Source organism: Brachionichthys hirsutus, chromosome 15 (assembly GCF_040956055.1).
Source record: "Brachionichthys hirsutus isolate HB-005 chromosome 15, CSIRO-AGI_Bhir_v1, whole genome shotgun sequence".
Taxonomy (NCBI): domain Eukaryota; kingdom Metazoa; phylum Chordata; class Actinopteri; order Lophiiformes; family Brachionichthyidae; genus Brachionichthys; species Brachionichthys hirsutus.
Window position 1 is genome coordinate 10,570,784 of NC_090911.1, and position 20,703 is coordinate 10,591,486.

The 20,703-nt window shown below is 46.2% G+C and overlaps 4 protein-coding genes across 7 annotated transcripts; 2 read left to right on the top strand and 2 right to left on the bottom strand.

Annotated features, from left to right (window-relative positions):
• The first annotated feature begins 1,401 nt into the window (after window positions 1–1,401).
• dipk1aa (divergent protein kinase domain 1Aa) lies at window positions 1,402–3,662 on the top strand. Its single transcript, XM_068748928.1, has 6 exons — window positions 1,402–1,458; window positions 2,044–2,178; window positions 2,269–2,376; window positions 2,462–2,638; window positions 2,717–2,848; window positions 2,982–3,662. Exons 1-6 carry the CDS (start codon window positions 1,402–1,404, stop codon window positions 3,660–3,662), a joined length of 1,290 nt encoding a protein of 429 aa, XP_068605029.1.
• Window positions 3,663–4,964: 1,302 nt separating this feature from the next.
• On the bottom strand, window positions 4,965–7,366 carry rpl5a (ribosomal protein L5a). Its single transcript, XM_068748482.1, has 8 exons — window positions 7,294–7,366; window positions 6,847–6,916; window positions 6,614–6,729; window positions 6,386–6,520; window positions 6,045–6,247; window positions 5,707–5,884; window positions 5,336–5,424; window positions 4,965–5,133 (listed from the first exon to the last, which is right to left on the bottom strand). The coding sequence occupies exons 1-8, from the start codon at window positions 7,294–7,296 to the stop codon at window positions 5,019–5,021; spliced, it is 909 nt and encodes a 302-aa protein (XP_068604583.1). The 5' UTR covers window positions 7,297–7,366; the 3' UTR covers window positions 4,965–5,018.
• Window positions 7,367–11,652: 4,286 nt separating this feature from the next.
• Window positions 11,653–13,683, top strand: gfi1aa (growth factor independent 1A transcription repressor a). The gene is made up of 6 exons (XM_068749104.1): window positions 11,653–11,764; window positions 11,922–12,128; window positions 12,256–12,623; window positions 12,757–12,894; window positions 12,966–13,131; window positions 13,232–13,683. Exons 1-6 carry the CDS (start codon window positions 11,653–11,655, stop codon window positions 13,408–13,410), a joined length of 1,170 nt encoding a protein of 389 aa, XP_068605205.1. The 3' UTR covers window positions 13,411–13,683.
• Window positions 13,684–14,224: 541 nt separating this feature from the next.
• On the bottom strand, window positions 14,225–20,601 carry rpap2 (RNA polymerase II associated protein 2). 4 transcript variants are annotated; one of them, XM_068748723.1, is made up of 12 exons: window positions 20,546–20,601; window positions 20,413–20,458; window positions 20,189–20,303; window positions 20,014–20,112; window positions 19,881–19,946; window positions 19,687–19,775; window positions 19,551–19,586; window positions 18,452–19,451; window positions 18,233–18,339; window positions 17,989–18,069; window positions 16,774–16,842; window positions 14,225–14,517 (listed from the first exon to the last, which is right to left on the bottom strand). In XM_068748723.1, exons 1-12 carry the CDS (start codon window positions 20,595–20,597, stop codon window positions 14,373–14,375), a joined length of 1,905 nt encoding a protein of 634 aa, XP_068604824.1. In that variant the 5' UTR covers window positions 20,598–20,601; the 3' UTR covers window positions 14,225–14,372. The 4 variants fall into 4 exon arrangements, with proteins under 4 accessions (XP_068604824.1, XP_068604823.1, XP_068604825.1 ...); XM_068748722.1 differs by having other exon boundaries at window positions 18,233–18,342; XM_068748724.1 differs by having other exon boundaries at window positions 18,233–18,342; window positions 20,189–20,325; window positions 20,546–20,580.
• Between the last annotated feature and the right edge of the window lie 102 nt (window positions 20,602–20,703).

The following is a 20,703-nucleotide window of genomic DNA, read 5'->3' on the forward strand; positions in this document are numbered from 1 at the left end:
AAAAAAAAAAGCAAAGCCATTTAAGCCGAAGCGCACACAATAGCGTTGAATGTAGAAACAGCTAGCGGGCCAGGCGTGACTTGTTAGCAAGAATACCCCACACGCACAGCCCCAACCCCGGAAAGCTCTCCGTCCGTCGAACCCACACCCCCCACCGGAGGGAAACATGATAACAATACCTCATTGGGTCGCCTCCGCTCCTACGAACGACTTTTACTGTATCCGGATAGAGTGGCCGTCTTTGTTTTCGCTCCTTCCAAAAACCGAGTTTATTTCAAAAGTGTGTGGCGAGACGGCGTGAGGCCCGGGGCTCCCTCAGAAAATAACAAATGGTTCATTTTCCCCCAACACGTTCGCCATTTTGGTTTCCCGCTGACGGTCTGCGAGTGCATTGTGGGAAGCGTTTAAACCTCTGCGGCTTTTAGAACATTTGAACCAGAGGCAGGGCATTTACAAGTTTATCTACCCCTTTAGAGCAAAGATAGGCTGGGACGTAATAGCCATGTTAATTAAGTTAAATTAAGACACTTCAAAAGCATTGTTATCGACGACACTTAGTAATAATCTGAATAAATGAGGTGCTTAATTACAGATTACATTTAGTAATAATCTGAATAAATGAGGTGCTTAATTACAGATTATACTTGTTTATAACCTTGTCATACTCTCCACCAAACTTCTTTTAGTGTTTGTTGTTTGTATTTTTAATTAGATTGTGGTCAATGATTAGGAACAAAAAATAATAATTATTTTTAAATAATTGTTTTCGTAAAGGCCGCATTTATTCAGATTGAATGATTTACTCAGACATTGCCTACAGGAGCACAAGCAAATTTTATAAGCGCATTTTGGTGGAAATAAATGGTAAACCGGAAGTTCTTTTGGTCTGAAATTTGAATAATAAAGTCACTTTTATTCTGAAAGATGTAGCGGATGTTGATTTAATCTGTGTTTGCTAATTTAGCCCAGCGATAGTTTAAGGTTAACATGACTCCAATATTTACGCACAGATAGACACACCGCGAAACAGATTTCCCACTTTATGTTGAAGACTTGTAAAGTGTTTGTTTTCACCATTTAAAAGCTTTAAAAATATATAAATAAGACTCCGAACGCATTGCGCATGCGCAGTGAAACTACGTTTTCCCCATCTTGAGGTATGTTACTTGAAAACCAGCAGCTGCTGCTGCAAAGAGCAGTCGGAGCAATCCACACGGAGAACACGAACGACCGCCTGAGAAAGCGGATCATAAAAACGCAGTAGATCGGGCGTCATGGAGTCTTTCCTACCGGCTTGGTAAGCGGAGCGAGTGGGTACATGTGGCAGATGTTCCCCCCCTCCACCACCCATGCACTCTGGATGGCCGCCCACTGCCAGATGATCCATGTATTTTTGTTGTGATGGCGAAAAAGGGTCTGTTTCCACGGGCCTGGGTGAAAAAGTCCTTCTACTTCCAGGTAACGTCCATCAATCAGTCATTGATCACTAATGCTAATGATCCGTGATCACGTTTACGGTGTTGACAGCTGGCCGGAGACAAAGTAAACATTCGCAGGCTGTCGTAAACGTTACTGCTGAGTGTGTTCCTCTCCATGTAACATGAGAAGATTCCATGTCAGGAATGATTCTGCAGGACCAGAGGCGGACCTCTCTTTGACGCATGATTCCCCTGACTTCATCCCCCCCTCATCTTCACTGATAGGAAACCAAGAACTCCCAACTCCATAAATCTGCTACCTATGATCTCTCAGTTCTCCCACCAGGACATTAAATCGAGGCGGCTGTTAAATCTCAAACTGTCCTGCTGCTTTCACTTTATCATTTTGAAGCTGCGGTTAATGACTAATCAACCACCCGTGTTATGGGACACACCCCCCGTGCTATCACCATGGTAACCTGTTACGTGATCAGTTTTGATTAGGGACCTCCAGATTTCCAGCTTAGATTGACATGCTTCATGGTCACTTTGCCCGTATAAATAAACCAGTAGTACCTTTTTCGGATTTGGCTCCATCTTAAGGTTGCATGTGCCCCTTTTCCAGGCTCGGATCTCCTTTGTGCAGGTGAAGTACCTGTTCCTGACGTGGCTGACGGTGCTGGTGGGGAGCTGGGTGCTTTATGTGCAGTACTCCACCTACACAGAGCTCTGCAGAGGACACGAGTGCAAGAACGCCATTGTGAGTATAGCAGCTTTGTTCATTCTGACGTCTCTCTGAATGGTGCGGGTAGAGCCAGGACTCTTAAATCCTGTTTCTCTGCTTTCCAAGTGTGATAAGTACAGGCGGGGAATCATCGATGGCTCGGCCTGCAGCAGTCTTTGTGACAAAGAAACACTCTACATGAGTAGGTGTCTGTCGACTCTGCCAAATAACCAGGTAGGGAATGAAGTTTATTTCCTGTTAAACATTGAATCAGTGCTTCTGTCTCTTCCCTACTTGTTAAATGTTTCTTGTTGGTCAGGTTTACACAGGAAGCTGGGGAAACCAGGACGGGGTCGTCCGCTGCAAGCTGGGCGAGATGATGCGCTACGAGCTGGCCGGGGAGCCGGAGCCACGGAGAGAGGCCGCGGTGTTTGACATGCCGAACAGAGGCACGTCGGTGGAGAGGTTTAGAGAGATGGTCTTGAATCAGCTCGAGGTAAAGGTCTCAGGAGGTTCAGTGACCCACGTATTTCAGGCTGTGATTTTTGAGCCCGCGTATCTCTTGCTTGACCAGTCGAAGCTCGGCGAGCAGGCTAACCTCGCCACCCTTGTCAGCAAGATCCTCTCTGTTGCCGATGGAAACAAAGACGGACGGGTATCGCTACCCGAAGCCCGCTCCACATGGGCCCTCCTGCAGATGGATGAGGTATGATTGAGAAAATGACCGTTTCTGAGCAGTTATCGTAGCATACGGTAATGTTTTGTTCCTGCAAACATGAAATGACTTGAAAGCTGCTTGTGACCCTCTGATGAGACAGACTTGTGTTTTGTCTTTGGAGGTGCTGTTGGGCCTTCTACTCCAGGACCGGGGACACACCCCTGGCCTCCTGGGCTACTGTGGGGATCTGTACATGACGGAGCGAGTGCCTCACGGGCCCCTGTATGGTTTTTCGCTACCCTGGCCCATGGCGTCTTGGGTACCCAGCGGCTTGCAACGGACTATGGACCAATGGTTCACCCCATCATGGCCTCGCAAAGCCAAGATCTCAATGGGCCTGCTGGAGCTGGTGGAGGACATCTTCTACGGCACCTATGGCAACTTCCTGATCTGTGACCTCACTGCGGCACATTTCGGTTACACGGATCGGCACGAGCTCCGCCTCACCAACAACCGAGCCGTGGTTCCCGAGGAGGAGTTCAGGCGCGCCATGCGGACACTGAAGTGTGAGACGGACGCCGACTGCGTGTACGGGGTGGACTGCCAGACGGCATGCGACGTGGCGGAGAAGCGTTGCAGGGAGGAGCCGTTTCAGCCAAACTTGGCAAAGGCGTGCGGCGCGCTGAAGGACTACCTCCTGCATGGGGCGCCGTCGGGGCTGAGGGAGGAGCTGGAGAAGCAGCTTTACGCCTGCATGGCTCTCAGGGGTAACGCTGGACAGATGAACATGGAGCACTCGCTCATCCTCAACAACCTGAAGGCTCTGCTGTGGAGACAGATCTCACACACCAAGGACTCGTGACCAGAAGAGCACCCCCCCGCCCCCCTCCCTGAAAGCGCACCTGTCAGCACCCTCACAAACGATGCTGTGGTTTAGTAATAGCAAATTTAATAGAGCAATTTGTAACGACTCCTAACGGTCAGACTGAGGACGACTTGTCTGGTCTCGGGGAACGATAGTCCAAGTGCTCTGAAATACTAAACTAAACTGAATGATTGTTGCATATCACATTTAAAGTGGGTCCAGCAGCCACAAATGTATTGTTGGTCTAAACAGCTCGGAGACCAAATTAGCTGTTTTTCCTACATTATCATGCAGGCGAGGTCCATTAGAACAGCGTGTTTTGTCCTCCGTACGCAGCTGGGGTATCGATGCATTGAAATTGCACTACTGTCTTAATATTTGTAAGAGTGTAGGTTCTGAGAGTTAAGCTTGGTGATGCTGTGCAAATAAGTGTTTGTTTGGTAAATATGACTCGAGTCAGTTTAGGCAAAGATTAAATTACTTAGCCCTAACAAAAAGGTAAAATAATTCATTTTAGTAGATGTTAGGAGTCTGGTGCCGTAGTCTATATTTACATGGAATCCAACCCGACGGACCGATCACAGATGAAACTCCATTTAGTTAAAATGTAGCTAAAAAATACAAACTGCATTCAGTCCAGTGGGTTTTGTGGTGTGGGTACCTGCATGGGTCAATGTAAACCATCCTCCCTTTCTAGTGGCGACATGAAATATAGAAAATCAAAGACGGTTATCTAGGCACAGATCAGTAACAAATTAACACGATTTAAAATTGTGCACTTTTTTTTGTCACGTAGCTGTGCGTCAACTGAAGCTGTTCGTTAGCTTCAAAGTACACAACGATCATTGCAATACTTCAGAGGTCGAGTACCTCGCCAGCTTCTTTCACTCTGCTGTACGTTCTCCACATTGATGCTGCATCGTTCTTTTGTGGTCGTTTACCTGTATTGCTAATTGAACATTTCGCACGCTGCTTCCACGTATTGCTTGCATCTTGCCTCAGTGCCACAGATCTGTCATCTCAATGTTTACCACCAGTGAAGATCTTTCTATTGTAACTTTTGAATTCTGCAGAGTATTTTTCCAGGATCCCTTCCACACATCGCCGTTGCGTAGTTCCTCTAGCCGTGTCAACAACCTGATTTGTTGGGATGCGTAAACGCACATCAATGCTGACATACTCTTATTGAAGACACCAGCATGACTTTTGCACAATTAAATTGCATACCACTTCACTGACTATCCTGAGTTCGGCTCCTTCTTTTTAGACGCCACATGAAAAGTACACAAGGCAGACTTTGGAATGAGTTTATTTGTAATCTGTGTTGTCGCGGCCGAGGACTGAGCCGCTCCCCTAACCGCCCCCTTCTCCGTCTCCGTCTCCTTTTTCTTGCGCCCGTAAGAAACTGGCCTTCTTCTGAGCGACGCGGTCCTTCCTCTGTGCCAGAGATAATTTGGCGCGATTCCATCTGCCCAGAAAAGCAGCAACAGGTCCATTAACATTCATTGCAACGTTTTCCTGCCCGGCATCGAGACGGTCGATGTAAAATGCGGTCTCTTTTACGGTTATTTTCTCAGAATTAAACCCAAGAACCAGAAAATAACATTTGAATTTTTGTTGTCTCATCACAATAGAATAAAACAATCCACTTGTGGAACTTAAGAACTCGCCTCTTCTTCTTGACGTCCTTCTTGGGTTTCCTTTCGTGTACGGGGTTTGCTCTGATGCTGGCGTGCGCTTTCTTGTACATTTCTTCTACCTGAAAACAGAAATCGGCGTTGGGCGTTATTGAGCCACATCCAGGCATCTCACTCTGCGCAGCGTTACTTGTCGCTTCTCTCAGCCCCGTCTTGAAAGGACAGTAAGCATCAGCCAGTGCAAATGAAGGACCAACTACATTTTGCTCAGCGTGATTTGCATCATCATCGAGAAGCAGAACCGAACAACGCCACCTGGAACATTTGACCTGTGCTTGCATTTGCGTTTTAATGTAAATGTGCACAAATGATGCCGTTGGTGCAGACATTTGTACACTTCTCACCGTGTCTGGAGCGACTCCATTCTTGATGAAGCGAGAGAACTGTTTCTTGTAGGCGTCTTCGTCCTCCTCCATCAGGTAGGACATGTAGTCGGCGACGTTCATGCCCATGATGTGCTTCCGATGCACATCTGCGTTGAACTCTTTACTCTCTGGATCATAACCCGGGAAGCGTTTCAGACTAGAAACGAGGAGCAAAAGATCAGATTCAACAGTCCAGTTATCCAGCATTTCAACACATTAGCAAACTTCCTAATCATCGTCAAGAAGCAATTAAAATCTACAAAAATCAGTAAGAAATGCTCTATTATGAATAACCAGCGTGCACAAGTCTCACCGACCTGTGAGGAATGGACAGCCCCCCATCAACTGCCCCCTTCAGGACTCCAAACACCTTGTTCCCTGTGGTGGTTCTGGTCAGACCTGCATCCAGGTAACACGTGAAGGCACCGGGTTGCCCATCAACGCTCTCGACGTTGAACTCGTCTCCCGTCACCTCCACCTGGCCCTCGTACACCTGATCCATGCCAAACTTGTGCAGCAGCTAAGAAAAGGAGAAGGAAGGTCTGTTCCACCGACGCACAGAACGGCGTGCTTTCTGATGCAAATACACAGAGATATATCACAAATCACTTCTGGAAAATTGGTTATTTCAGCACATACTGTGTCCGTGCGTGCTTACCCGGCGAGCCAGCAGCAGCCCGGTGCAGTAGGCGGCGGCGTAGTTGGTGAGGCCTACCATTATGCCATATTTAGGCAGCTCGTGAGAGTACGCCGCACACACGACGTGGTCTCCTTCGATCTTTGCATAGGCAATCTGGACAAGGCAGACAGAGAATATCGCATCATGTCACAACATGTTATCACATTACATTCATTTATATATTTATTTATGTTCCAAGTCACTGACCTGGCAACAGATATCCCTGTTGGAAAACCGGACAATCATCCGGTACTTGGGAGTGTTGTACTTGTTCTTGTCCTGCACGACCAGCCGCTTTCGGGTGTAGAAGTCAGTTTTCCCCTCTGTGAAGTTTACAGCAGCCAATGATTATAACAGCCGTGTTACAATGCAATACACACAGTAATAAAGTTAGCTTGACTTAATAGCGCACGCTAAGTGTCAAGCCTATGTAGTCTTACCTCTTCTTCTTCTGAATTTGACCTGATATCTCTTGAAGTAGGCCTTGTTCTTCACCACTTTAACGAACCCCTGCGAGAAGAGAGTCAGGATGTTAGCCTGCTAGCAGCTAGCTAGGTTTATCCAGAGATAGTATCTTTATAACCGCATTTTGACATACAAGTACAACAAATACATGTCAGCTGTCTGAAGCTTGCCGTCGCGGTCACGCCGACTGCTTGTTTGGTTATTAAAACCATCGGTAAGCTTTCTGGAAAGCAGATCTGCTGAAGTTTGATCAGCCATCGAAACGCCACGCTGGAACCGCAGCCGGTACGGATCGAACGAAAGCCGCAAACATCCACGAACATCTGACTCTCACACAGCCGGAAACACCGTCCCACCGTTCATTCCGTAGTTTTAAATAAATCGTACCTGAACTGGACACAAAGCAAAATATTCTTACTCACCATTTTAGGGTGCGTTTTAGCCCTCTTCACTCAACAGCGGGTGTTAGCCTTCTGACGTCGGCGGAAAGCTAACTGCGACTGTGTGTCACAGCGAGACGTTTCAGCAGTAAATATCGCCCCCTGCTGTACCGGAGGACGAAACGACACTTGCGCCAATAGGGGGCAGCAACGACCCGGACGCCAGAGAAACTTTGCAATCTACTTCAATAGCTTCTATAGTGAAGAATTTAACAATAAATAACTAGACAAAAATTGCTTGAATATATTATATATTATTAAAAATAAAAGGTTAAATGGTGTGGAATTAGCTGTTCACATTTTCTCCCTACAGAGAGCTCAAACCTCTGCCAACTGCTTAGTCAATTATTGGATTTTGTGTCATTGCATTGCACCCAAGGAGCACACACCGATATAAGTGTCGAGTTAAACAATATGACTACCAACTAATTCACTGACCATGGAAAGTCACTTACATTTTGAAAGATGTGTTACTCAACAATCGTTTGTTAAGTTCTTTTTAAAAATAGGAATTTCCAGTGATGCACGATTTATATTTATTTTTTTCACCTGGATGCAACCTCTTACCTTTCATATCCATTTGAATGACTTTTGACTGTGTCAAAAGTCACTTGTCTGGATGACTTTTGCTGTCGATATTGAACCTCTGTTTCCAAAGAATTGATTTCACAATGAAGAGAAGCAACTGTCCAGTCACTCCTTGGCCGCAGCGGTTGGGGGTTAATAAGGGTTCACACTGGGGGCAGAGGGTGTGGTGGGTCGACCAGTGGCTAACAAGCATTTTAAAGTCAAATCTCATTTGAAAATATATTAAAGAAGATTCCTTTTATTTTACACTGGACTAGAAAGGAGAGTTAAATGATCCTCAGGGCATTTGGATTTGTGTTCTAAATTCACATTTATACACATGTCTCCATTTGAAAGCTATTAAAACTATTAAATACAACCAAAACAGGAAATAAATACATATATATATATATACATATAAATACGTTTATTTCATCTTGAATTGTTGAACTTTGACCTTTCAAATGACACAATGACCAGGAAGCACTGAGCCGTTCTCGGCACATAAAGCTCCTGATGGGCTTCTCAGTATTTGGGGGTAAATTTACAACCAGAAACAGGCCGAGTACAAACAAGGGAGTCACTGATCACAGTGATGGATGACGGAGGTGATTTGTGGAGTGTTTAAAGCCTAAATCCCAGCATCTGTTTAGTGTTGCGTGAGAGTTTCCTCTCAAGCTTCTTCTGTTTGTTGTTGTTGTTTTTTATTCCGAGAAATTAAAGCCACACATGTTGGGTCAAGGTTTGGGGCTTTTTAGGCTACATCATAATACAATAATAGCCAAAATTACTCAGCAAAATTGTCTTGAAGTGTAAACTAATAACATAAATCTGTTTTCTGAATCCAGATTGAAGATATTATACTTCAAGACGTCAAGTTTTAAAGTGAAAGTAGGGGATGGGAAAAAACCAAACATTTGTGGAACCTGTGTGTGAAAGAAGAACTTTCTTGCGGTAGGCAGCATCTCGTAAATCATTCTTTGTGTTCACACTTGGTCCCTCTCTGGTGGATGCATTTTGCGGCCAAAGTTTGATGAGATTTAGACAGCTCCTCCTGAACGCTTACCGAGGTTAAGGAAAAGGGCAGAAATCAGATTGTAGCTGTGGGGGGGGGGGGGGGTGTAGCGTAATAGAAAGAGGGAGGGGGGGTTGTCACACTGTGGTTAGAGTTCTGGAGCCAAAGGAAAATGTGAGGGGATGAGATAGCATGATGTGGTTTGCATTGATGCCACCAGAGATGAATTCTCAGGCTGTCCACATGGAACTAAATAGAGACGGGAACCAGTGGAAGTCAGTTTGGCCACAACTAAACAATGATGGCATGAATCCACTGCATATGCATGTGTTTCACATGCTTTTAAATGTATACCGTCAAAAACCAAATCAATATTTGCACTTTGTTTTCTCTTCAGGGGGGGGGGGGGTGTCAGACTTAAAGCGAGAGCATGTTAGCTTTGAAATATATGAAAGAATGCATGATTTCACTCACAAATAAAAATCTGGATTCACAAGTATAAGAAAATGTATTTTAAAATTCAATCAATCATGGTGAGACCTAGAAAACATAAATTTAAGGGCAAGATTACTGTTTGGAAAATTTTGATAGCATTTCTTGGTCTCTAATTTCCTCCACTGAGGGAGTTGTGCGTTCAGCAACATCTACATTTAGATCAGATTCCATTCACATACATGTGGTGGCAAATATTCGGCCTCAGGTGTACTTAAAAACACAAAAGAGGGCCGTGAAGGATGTTGAACTTGAAAAGATTCTAACCTCACGGCTCATTGTAGACAAAGTTTAACCCTTCAACGGTGATCCTGACCTTTTGACAAGACACACAACTCCTTCTTGTGACCGGGCATCCGTTTCAATCGCATTCTGTTTGTGCGACTCAGGGACTCAGAATCAAGGCCTGTGGGGGGGGGGGCACAGAGAGGCAAAAGAGGAGGCTGTGGCAACACTGATAGCGTCTTCTCGACTGTCTGGTTTCCTGTTCTGAGCCGCTGAACGTTGTTTAAACGTCGTTTACATTGGTCCTGTCCGCCTGCTTCTATCTCACTGAAGCATTTTATTCACCAAAAGGCTGTCAGCATCACACAGCATGTGTGTGTGTGTGTGTGTGTGTGTGACAAAAATACACTGGAAATATTTTATGATGTGCTCAATCAGACATGCTTCGGTTGATTAAACTTTGACTTTCGTTTTGTTCTTTTAAGATGAATATTTTCGACTTTCTTCTGACTGAGGGGGAAAAAAACGTGTTTCTGTTGATGCATTGATAAAAGGAGAATGTTTATTTGTATATGATCATATTTTATGGGGTTTTTTTTTTAGCTTTCTCTGCAAGCAAAAATGTTTATTGCGCAAACGAAGACTTTGTAAGAATGAAAAGAAATAGATTAAGGTCGCTGAAATGAATGAATCAACTGCGAAAATGTCTGGGTGAAGGCAGGAGGGGGAAATTTAGAGAGAAAGAAGGTGTTATGTCGAGCAGAGGCTTTTGTGGTGTGTGTCATTTTGCAGCTTGTGTGACTGATCACAGAATAAACGTGCACGGCGCTGGGGTGAACCTGCTGCGTCAGAGCGGTGTGTGAGTATAGGACATGTGTTTCAGCTTTATGGCTCGGCTGTATCTGCGCTCCGCTTGCAGGTCTCTAAACTTGCAGCTGCATCAAACAAGCTCGGTTCCCACATCGTGCAGAAATCGATACCGCTTTGCTTTTGGTCCGACCTTGAACAAGGAACAAATGATTTGCACCAGACAGATTTCTTTCTTTTTTTACTTTATTTCCCTATACAGTATATAAAATTGCTTTCATTTATTAGGCTGTGTATAAACTTCAGCAGGACACTCAGTGCGCGTCATGTCCAGAGGTTCTTTTCAGTGGACAGTTTTACTGATGTAAAACAATAAGGCTGAAGCAGTGTGTAACTGTAAAGGGACACCGCGGCTGCCCCACCGGCAGGCTGTTGCGCGGAGCGGCCGCGCACGTCTCATTAACAGGATCACTTTACAAAGCAGTCAAACAAATAGGTCGTTATCCATCACGGGCTGCTGTCCCTGCACGGAGCCGTCAGACGCGCTCAGGTTATCGGATTGTATCGTTGTCAGCCTGTTTTTGGGGGATAATCAGTTCAATTATTCCAAAATGATCCATTTTTTGCGCATATATTTTATTTTATTTTATTCAGAATCCTGTAGTTTAAATCTCAATCACTGCACGGAGACTGTTCCAATCACGGTTTTAACTACTTTACCTCCTTTTATTTATTATACATTTTGAATTCCAAAATATGAATAATGCGTCTTTTTTTTGTTTACATGCGAAAACTTAACATTTTAGACATAATCTTATTTCTATAGGTTTAAAAATACTCTTCTGTTCATAATAAACCTTTCAGTTTGTCGTTAACGTCACATTCGTTTGAGATAAGAAAGCTTTAAACATGGTTTAATATCACTAAATTTCCTTTAAATCGATCCATGGCTGCACCATATAGAGGACATATAATATGCCCTTTCCAATCCCACTTTGGGGTCCTCCTGGGGGGGGTACCTGCTTTTGGCCACCTGCCATGCGGACACCTGGTAAACGATACGTCCTCTCTGCGCATGCGTAATAGCCTGCCAAAATCCCAACGCTGTGTCACTTGTCGACCAATAGTATTCAACGCTGTGCCGAGATAAAGTGAGAGCGAGCAGCGCGCAGAGGACGTGGAGTGGAGTGGAGTGGAGTGGAGTGGAGGATTTCAGAGGCGGCTCCACTGAAAACATGCCGAGGTCGTTCCTGGTGAAGAGTAAGAGGGCCCACAGCTACCACCAGCCACGGAGCGTGGACGATGACGACAGCAGGCTGGACATTATCCTGGCTCACGTGTGCGCAGGTGAGTTCGTTTGAAGGGAAATTACGCACGGAACTAAACCAGTTTATACTCAGGATCATCATCCACATTTATGTTCCTAATTATAGTAAAAGCACATTTATTTATAGGCCCACTGACAGACCAGCTGCACACAGTTCCACTCCTCTTGTACTTATAGAGAGCAAGTCCGGGGCGGAGATCGAGTCCGACTTGGAGCCGCAGCAGGTGGATGTGAGCGCCGGCGCTGACAGACTGTCCGCCGGATCCAGGCTGCTGTCCCCGGGGTCGCTGTCCTGCAGCTCCCCGCTGAGCTGCGGAGGCAGCGGCTGCGACCGGTCCCCCGGTTGTGATTTCTGGCGTCCCCCTTCTCCCTCCTCCTCACCGGGTCCGTTAACGTCCAAAGTTTTTTGTTTATTATTCTACAGTTGTTTCCAAAAGCTCGTTGTAATTCCCAAATAATCGAATTTTACGCATCTCTCTCTCTCTCTCCCTAAATCAAAATCATTTTACAGATTCGGAGAAATGTTCCACACCAGCAGCTGAAGATGGTCAACACTTCAACTTTCCGCTCTTCCCTTACTCCTGGACGGCATACTCGGGCTCTGAGCTGAGGCACCTGGTCCAGGGGTCACGCCACCAACTCCACGGCCACGGGGAGCCTCGATCCCCCGAGGACAGCGGCACCGAACCGTTTTATGCCCAGCGGGGCCCTGAACGCTTCCAGGACTATTCTGCAAGGCCCCGCCAAATCTGCAGGATGCGGGACGGAGACGAACTCTATCCGGATGCAAAGCAGACCCCCCGCGGCGTGGAAATCAAGTCCGAAAGTGACTTCATCTGCTCGAACCTTGGATCTTATAAGTGCATTAAATGTTACAAGGTGAGTCATAAGAGTCCAGATGTTTAATGGTGCGTTATTAATGCGTTATTACGAAAATACAACAAGTAATTGTACATTTACAAACATTTTGAGATTGATTGTGAAATGCAATTTGTCTAATTCCCCCTAAAAGGTGTTCTCCACCCCGCACGGGTTGGAGGTCCACGTGCGGCGGTCTCACATCGGGACTCGACCTTTCGAGTGCGGGATCTGCGGGAAAACCTTCGGCCACGCAGTGAGCCTGGATCAGCACAGAGCCGTTCACTCGCAGGTCGGCCCGGTGAATCCAGGAAGAATCTTTTTACGATGATTGCTCACTAAAACGTTCTATATTTAACACAGGAGAGGAGCTTCAGCTGCAAAATCTGCGCCAAAAGCTTCAAACGTTCCTCCACGCTGTCCACGCACCTGCTCATCCACTCGGACACGCGGCCTTACCCGTGCCAGTACTGCGGGAAGAGGTTCCACCAAAAGTCAGACATGAAGAAACACACTTTCATTCACACAGGTGAGAGACTCCGCGTAAAACCAGCACAGCCGCATGCGCCGTGCGCGCAACGCGTAAAAACGGCACCAAACGCGTGACGTGGTTTTAATTCCTGCTGCAGGAGAGAAGCCGCACAAGTGCCAGGTGTGCGGGAAGGCCTTCAGCCAGAGCTCCAACCTGATTACGCACAGCAGGAAACACACGGGCTTCAAGCCTTTCGCCTGCGACCTCTGCGGGAAAGGTTTCCAGAGGAAGGTGGACCTGCGGAGACACAAGGAGACGCAGCACGGCCTGAAATAACGCACCATAATGGAGCACCAGGCCGCGCGTCATCACTCCTCCTCCATGCACCTGCTCTTTGTTGCTGTCTTTAATGTATTATTTAGCCTGAGATATTCTGGTTAATTTTATGGAAATAATTTATCAAGTGTTTTGTTTCACACCATGACATTAAAAAAAAGGCACAACTTGGCTGTTAATCATGTTTTGAAACCGTTTTTCAGTTCACTTTTTTCTTTTCTTGTGTCGGGGGATTAATTATTAACCTCTAAAGCAGTTCAAGTAATAATTTCGACATCCCAATAGAAAGTGTCTTTTCTTAATCTAAATCTAACCTCGTCTGTCTTTTTTTTAACGTTCTGATCCGCCTCGGTTCGTTGTGTAAAAACGAGAAGCCCCCTTTTGACCCGAACGGGCCCATCAATCACGTCCACAATCTGCGTGACAGGTCAAAGTTATATCTCGTCTATGAAATAGAAAAACGTTTTGTTGCGCGCGCCACCTGCTCAAAACCAAATATTTTCACACAGGCCCTGCCAACATACCCATATAACAAATGACATTATGGTGCCATAAAGATCCATGTGAAGGAAGTCAGGAAGAAATGGCGTCTCTTTTATGACTGGCAGAAGCACAGCAGCAACAACCTGCACGACCACATGGCCAAAAGCTGGGTGTGATTTATTTATCCTCGCTCTACCGCGTCAAGGATCTGATTTTGCACGTACCTCACCACAGATTGTATGCGTATAATAGCGGCGTGACACAATCTTCAACTGTGAAAGTCAATCCACGTACACACACACACAAAGCAGACATTGAGAAGTTATTCCAACAACCTACAAACTTTATTTAGTAAGACACAAAACCAAACAACATACACAACATCGGATTTAATTCAGTCCCGAGTGTGTGTGTGTGTGTGTGTGTGTGTGTGTCGAACGCTTGTGCAGCCATGTTTTGGTTGTGTGTGTGTGTGTGCTTCAGTTAGCCGGAGATCTGAACACCCGGACAAGGGTCAGGAGCTCCTGCTCCCGGAGGCCGAGCTCCTCCAGGAGTGCATTCAGATACTCCTCCGATGCCGGCGTCTCCAGGGCTTCGTGCACCACCGGAGACACCTCCGACAGCCTGGAACACAAAGACGCAATCACACACACAGACCAGGGCGTTGTTGTTGTTGTTGTTACAGATTGCTGTAAACACGCCAGACAACAAAACTGTGAAAAAGGGCGCATTTCAACTATGATTTATTAAAGGCCGCATCCTCGGTAAAGAACGAGGTTCTTCTGCGTGTTGCGTCAGACGTTCCGCTTTGCCGCGGTGTTGAATTCTGACCCGGGTTCATGTTGCTCCAAAAAAAACAAAAAAAACAAACGGCTTTATTGAATTACATGGGGGAACTCTGCAAAGTGTTCCATAAACCCCAACACATCGAATAAGAAAAGGTTTATTCCAGTTAGAATGAATCTAGTATTCTATAAAGCAAAGCCAGCATAGCTTAAATTAATTAGACTAGTCTGGTTTGGGTTAGCCGTCAGGACGAACCTCGGTTGGTAAACGCGTCAAATCAAAAACTGGACGTTAAGTCTAGAGAAAATCCTGATGGGTTTAAACCCCCGGGTTTAAAGCCCCCCCCCCCACCTCCTCCATCCTCTACCTGTCCAGTCTACCTGTGTGGAGGTGCGCTGCTGCTGGTTAGGCTCCAGTTCACCCCGGGATCTCGTTGCGGGGGGGGGGGGGGCATCCATTATTCAGCTGGCCTGAACAATAGAAGCCAGACTAGCTACGCAGCTGCCGTGCAGCAGATAGATAAGACAGGACACCAAATTATTCATGATGGAGGGACGGAGGCGCTTGAAGTTAAATGGGAACCAGTGAAATCAGAGACCACCAGTGGGAATACACGTGCACTGAAGGGTTCATTAATAAAGACGTCTCAAAAGTTAGATTTTTCAACGTTCTGGCTGAATCAGGTCAGAGCGCAGATGTTACGACTGGACGGAGCTTGTTGGTGGAGACGCCGCCGGCCCGAACGCAAAGCTAGATTCTACGCTCCATCTGATGATTTAAAGAAGCTCATCTGGGTTGTCTTTACAAACCAACCTCAAATGACCCGTCTTTTGTCAAATTAACCTTGTTGGTCTTGTTTGGTACTGATTAAAGTAATACAAGTTATTATGTGGTGCATTTTTGAAGGATATTAAAATCCTTCATAGTCCATGTTTTCATCAAAATTAGCTAATTATTAGCTAACTATTTTAACTGCCCAGAGATTTCCTCCTCACCCGAAATGATCCTACTTCTCAGCCTCCCTCATTCGCGGCGTCCTATTCTTTACGTCAGTTCAGATTCGCGCTGCTGCCGCTCCTCGAGCTGCGAAACACTCGCTGTATTCTTTCGTTAAGGTTAAGAGAGCTCACAATGGAAGTTGGGATATTGATGCAAAGTGACCCGGGGTCACCGAAAGGGTCATAAATCACAGTCCGCCGGGCATCAGGTGAAAGTTTTCCCAGCCGGGGGGGCGATTTAAAGCGCTCATTTAGCTTGGCTGTACACAGAGGAACGGTTCTGTGTGTGTGTTTAACTTTCATGCCTACTGTGCTACTTGTGTGCGTGTGTGCCCTCTTGCCCTGCATCACGGATCTGGAGACGAGCAATCAGTTTGAGATAAAGCTACGAGGCGTTTAGTGTGTACTTAGACGGGAGCAGCACGGAACTATCCATGAAATGCTAACAAAACACACACAATTCACACACTCACACACACACACCATATGGCACAGGCCACAGATTTAATCTGAGGGGGGAATCCAAGCCGTAGTTAAGAACGTTTTCTTCTTTGGATTTTTAATTTGAGAGTCAGAAATGGAAAAACTGCAGCGTCATGTTTGCATGACGTCGGTTTTTGTTCCTTTCTCTATGAGCTGTTAATTTCTGCTTTATTTGTGACTCGACTTCTGTCCATCCTAACATTTTGAGCTCACTGTTGATGATGTCACACACCCAACAGTTGCACACACCCAGACAAGGAAGAATGTGGTTTTTGAGGTTTGCTGACAAAGAGGATTTCCAAGGAAACAACTATTCACCGAAAATGGAAATCATTATACTTACCACTGCTTATGGAAAAGTTGGGAGAAGATTTTAAATGTAAAATGATCAAAAATGCAGCCCGAACAGCGGGAGCGGACATCCCAAGGGCGTAAATCTTTACCAAACAGAGATCAGGGATGATGGTTTGTGTTTCTGCTGAGAAGCTTCGCCCGACTTTCCCGTCTGTACGGAGCTGAACTCTCATCTTTGGGTGAACCGTTCCCTTCAGCTCCTCGGCACAGACCGGCTCATCTCCGATGTAAAACATTCACACCAACGTCGTAAACTTACAGATGAAGCAGCACGACGCTGATGAGCATCCACTCTGGGGTTTTGTGGACGACGTTCTTATTTGTGAGTCTGCGGGCGGTGAGAAGACAAACAGAGTGTAGGAAAGAAATTTAAAGAAAGAACACACACACACACACACATATCTCCCTGTAGGAGCGGCGTTCCCCTCTGGAGGTGTCAATAATCACCCGATTCCAACAATAACTAGACAGGGAAAGCAAAACGTGCACAAGGCTGCACCACAAACGGCACCTACAACAGTGCAGAGATGCATGTTCCCGTGACAGCGCTGTGTATATACTTTGGTTTAAGCCTCTTGTCAGGCAGCAGAAAGAGAATTCCTGGAAGCAGGACTCTGGAGGCGTTAACTCAACACACGGTGATTTAATGGCGCTCTGGTGAAAAACATCCCGAGCAGCCAATGGGAAGGCAGAGCATGTGTATGGCAGGAAATGTTCAATTGTGGCACGAGTTCAGAGAGATTTATTTCAGTTATGGTAAACGCCGGATCAAATATCGACTACTGCTGGAAGAGGAATTTAGTTTATGCCTTTCTACGCTGCTAAATGGTCTGATAAAAACTCACATTTGTTCAAAAGGCAGAATGCTGGAGCGGAACTTACCGGGCAAATGGAGGATTTAGTTCCACTTTTTCTTTAGACTCACTTTTCTTATTAAAAAAAACACTTCTACTACGACAATGCAGTGAAGCACGAGGTTAAAAACAATCATTCAGTGCATAAAAGTGTGAAAAATAGGTCAGCAATAAGTGCAACGAACATAGTTTATTTCACAGCAGGCATTTGGACTCAAGGTCAGACCTTGTTTGATGTCAGCCTGTAGGGGGCGACAAAGCTCATCATATTTTCAGAAAAGTCTATCTGATGATAATAATACTCCAATTTCTCTGATAATATTGTAGTGAAATTTGCCATATGCAATAACGTTCTTTATCTTAATTAAGAATCGAGCCTCCCTGTGCGTCATAATAGTAGATAACAAATTCACATCCAGAAATAACTCTTTAGAAAGCAAACAAATCATGTTAGGCCGTAAAATGTACGGTAATGATAAAGTAAAATAAAGAGTAGAGCCTCATGTTATGAAAAGACCAAAAAGTGGAATTGTGCGTTTGCATCTGTAAGCAAGCAGCTCTGCACACACACACACACACACACACACACACACACGAGTGTATTTGTGTGCTGCCCTGACCTGAATGTCCTGACCAGGTTGTTCAGGTCAGTAGAGACGTCGCTAATAGTGAGACGCAGCGGACCGACGATGCTCCTGAGGCTGCACGACACAAGAGATGAAAGGAGGAAGAGGAGATGAAGACAACATAACAATGCAATTACTGCCGATGTGAATGCACGTTTATCGGTGATGTAAAGCAAATACAGCCCCTTATGAACCAGAGTGCGCACAAAGAAATTATGGGATGGCATCCCACACATACCAGCTGGAGAGTTTCTCCACGGCGATGCGTTTCTGGATGAGATGCTGAGAATGAGAGTGGATGAGCGGCAGAAGCGGGTTCTTAAGGTTCTGGTCCCGGAACGTCTCCTGCTGGGGCAACAAGCAGAGGACATAAAAGCCCCTTTCTGCCCCAATCTAATGTTTTACTCATTTGATTTGTGACGTCCCTTTTATTCATTCAAATCCTTCCTCTACTCACGTCCTCTCCGGGCCGCTGCTCCTCCACCTCCTCAGGTAGAATCCCTTTAGAAAACTCCCCGACTCTTAGCTCCTCCCGTTGGGCCTCCTTCCGCAGCGCTTTAAGATCTGGAGCCGCGGCATCAATCTTTGCGTCCCCGGTGCTCACCTCATCATCGAGGTCATCTTCATCCAGCTCCTCCCCTTTTTCTTCTGCAGCACCGCTGAAAGGAGAGCTCAGCGAATCACGGCAGCCGAACAGAAACGTCACGGTCGCGTCCGTCCTCCAGTCCTTAAACGTCGCCTCCAGCCGCTTGAGGAGACTCATCCCGATGGAATCGAGCCCGTCTCCGGCGGCGTGGCTCTCGAGTAACATCCGCAGCCCCGCCGCTCCCCTCTTGCTCACGCCCACCTGCGTGACGTTGAGGCCGGTCGGTTCCGCGCCGTCGCTCTTCCGATTCGCGTCGATCGCCGTTGAAGGAGGGCGGCGTCGGCTTTTAGACGGAGAGTGGAGGCGATCTGCCAGTGTGCGTGCCGACTCGGCGGGAGTGACCGTCTCCGATAAGGTGCACAAACGAAGCTCAGATGTCGCCTCGTCCACGCTGGTTCCCGCCGGCGAGCCTTCCTCCTCAGACGCCAGCTCCACGTTTGATTCAGCGCTCGGTCGCCGTTTTCCGGCGTCCATTTCAATTCCTGTCCGACATGGAAGCGACTCGCCTTTCGTCTCTGCATCCCAACTTCGACGACGCTCAACATCTTCTCTCATCTGCGTCTTTCTCCCCTCCACCGTCCTCCGTTCATCGCCGACATCTCCATCGGTACATTTGGGAAGGCTGCCCCAGTGCACCCTGGGTCCCTGCTGGGACACCACACTGGAGACAAACTCCTGTTCCTGCTCATCGCCGCCGACGTCCTGCTGCCAACAGCCGTCGGGATTGTCAGAACGAGCAGACGGTGGATCCTCAATGTCCCCTTCTTCAACACGCCTCTCAGAAAGCAGCACCTCCTCACCAGAGCTCCCCCTATAGGAACACGGAATAAACTGATTTAGGATTTTTTTATTATAAATGAATTAACTGAATCCAATATATCTGCGTTGTTTCTATATATAATCTTCTCACCCATCTCCTTTCTTCATCAGTGTAATTTCTGGAAGACTGTCACGGAGAAAGAGAGAGCAAACACACGAGATAAATATGAATTAAAGGTTCCAATTCATTAATAAGTTCAGGACGAAGATGAGAGCAGCTCACACACATCTCATGCTGCCGGACCCAGAGGGGTGTATTGGATATCTGTAGCTCAAACTCTTTGGAGGCTTTGTAGCAGAAATTACTGCAAAAACACTGATAAAAAAAAAAAAGGACAAAGCAAAGAATGATTTAATTGGTCAAAAAAGGTTCATGAATGAATAGAAGGATTTGACTCCACTTTTACGTTTCAACACTTACCTTGCGCTCCGTTATGTCGTAAACCTTGTTGGTCTTGGTGGAGATTTTATACTTTTGATTTGGGATCTATAAAATGAGCAGCAGCAGTGAGTCTGAGGGGAACAGGAAACAGGAAACGCGTAAAGGCGCTTACCTTGCCAAGTTCATTTGAGCATGCTGGATAACCACACAGATTTGTGATGGATCTCTCCTCTATGGCGTCTTTGTAATTAAGAGGAGTAATAAACTTTGCCTGCGAAGGGAGACAAGAAAAACATTTAGCAAACAACAACTACCAATAGTATTAGTTGAATTCGTATGGAACATACGCAGTCAATCAGGAAGTCTTCAGCCACACCGTCCTCCACGAGACGCTCCACTACCTTCAGGGCCCTTTCCTCAAGCCCCAGCTTCTCCCTTAACTTCTCCTTCACTATCTCTCTCCTGAAACATTTGGAAAACATTACTTGATGCATGTATTAATGTGCTAATAACTCAAACACACACACACACACACACACACACACACACACACACACACACACACACACACCTTCTTGCTTCTTCTTCAGCAGTCAGGGCTTTGACTTGCGTTCCACCTGCCACACAAACAATAACGCTGTTAAAACGCCGATACGACTGTTAAACGTTTATAAAATAAATATATGTCGTGAACGTAAACGAACCTTTTTTGGAGGTTTTAACATCAGGACTTCCCTTTCTCTCCTCCGACGCCATGTTTGTTCCGTCTCCTGGAAATCAACTTTGACCTGTGACGTATTCCAATTCTACGGCGAGCCAGATCGGACAATTTTAACTGTAAGCGCTCGCGTTGATGGAGGCA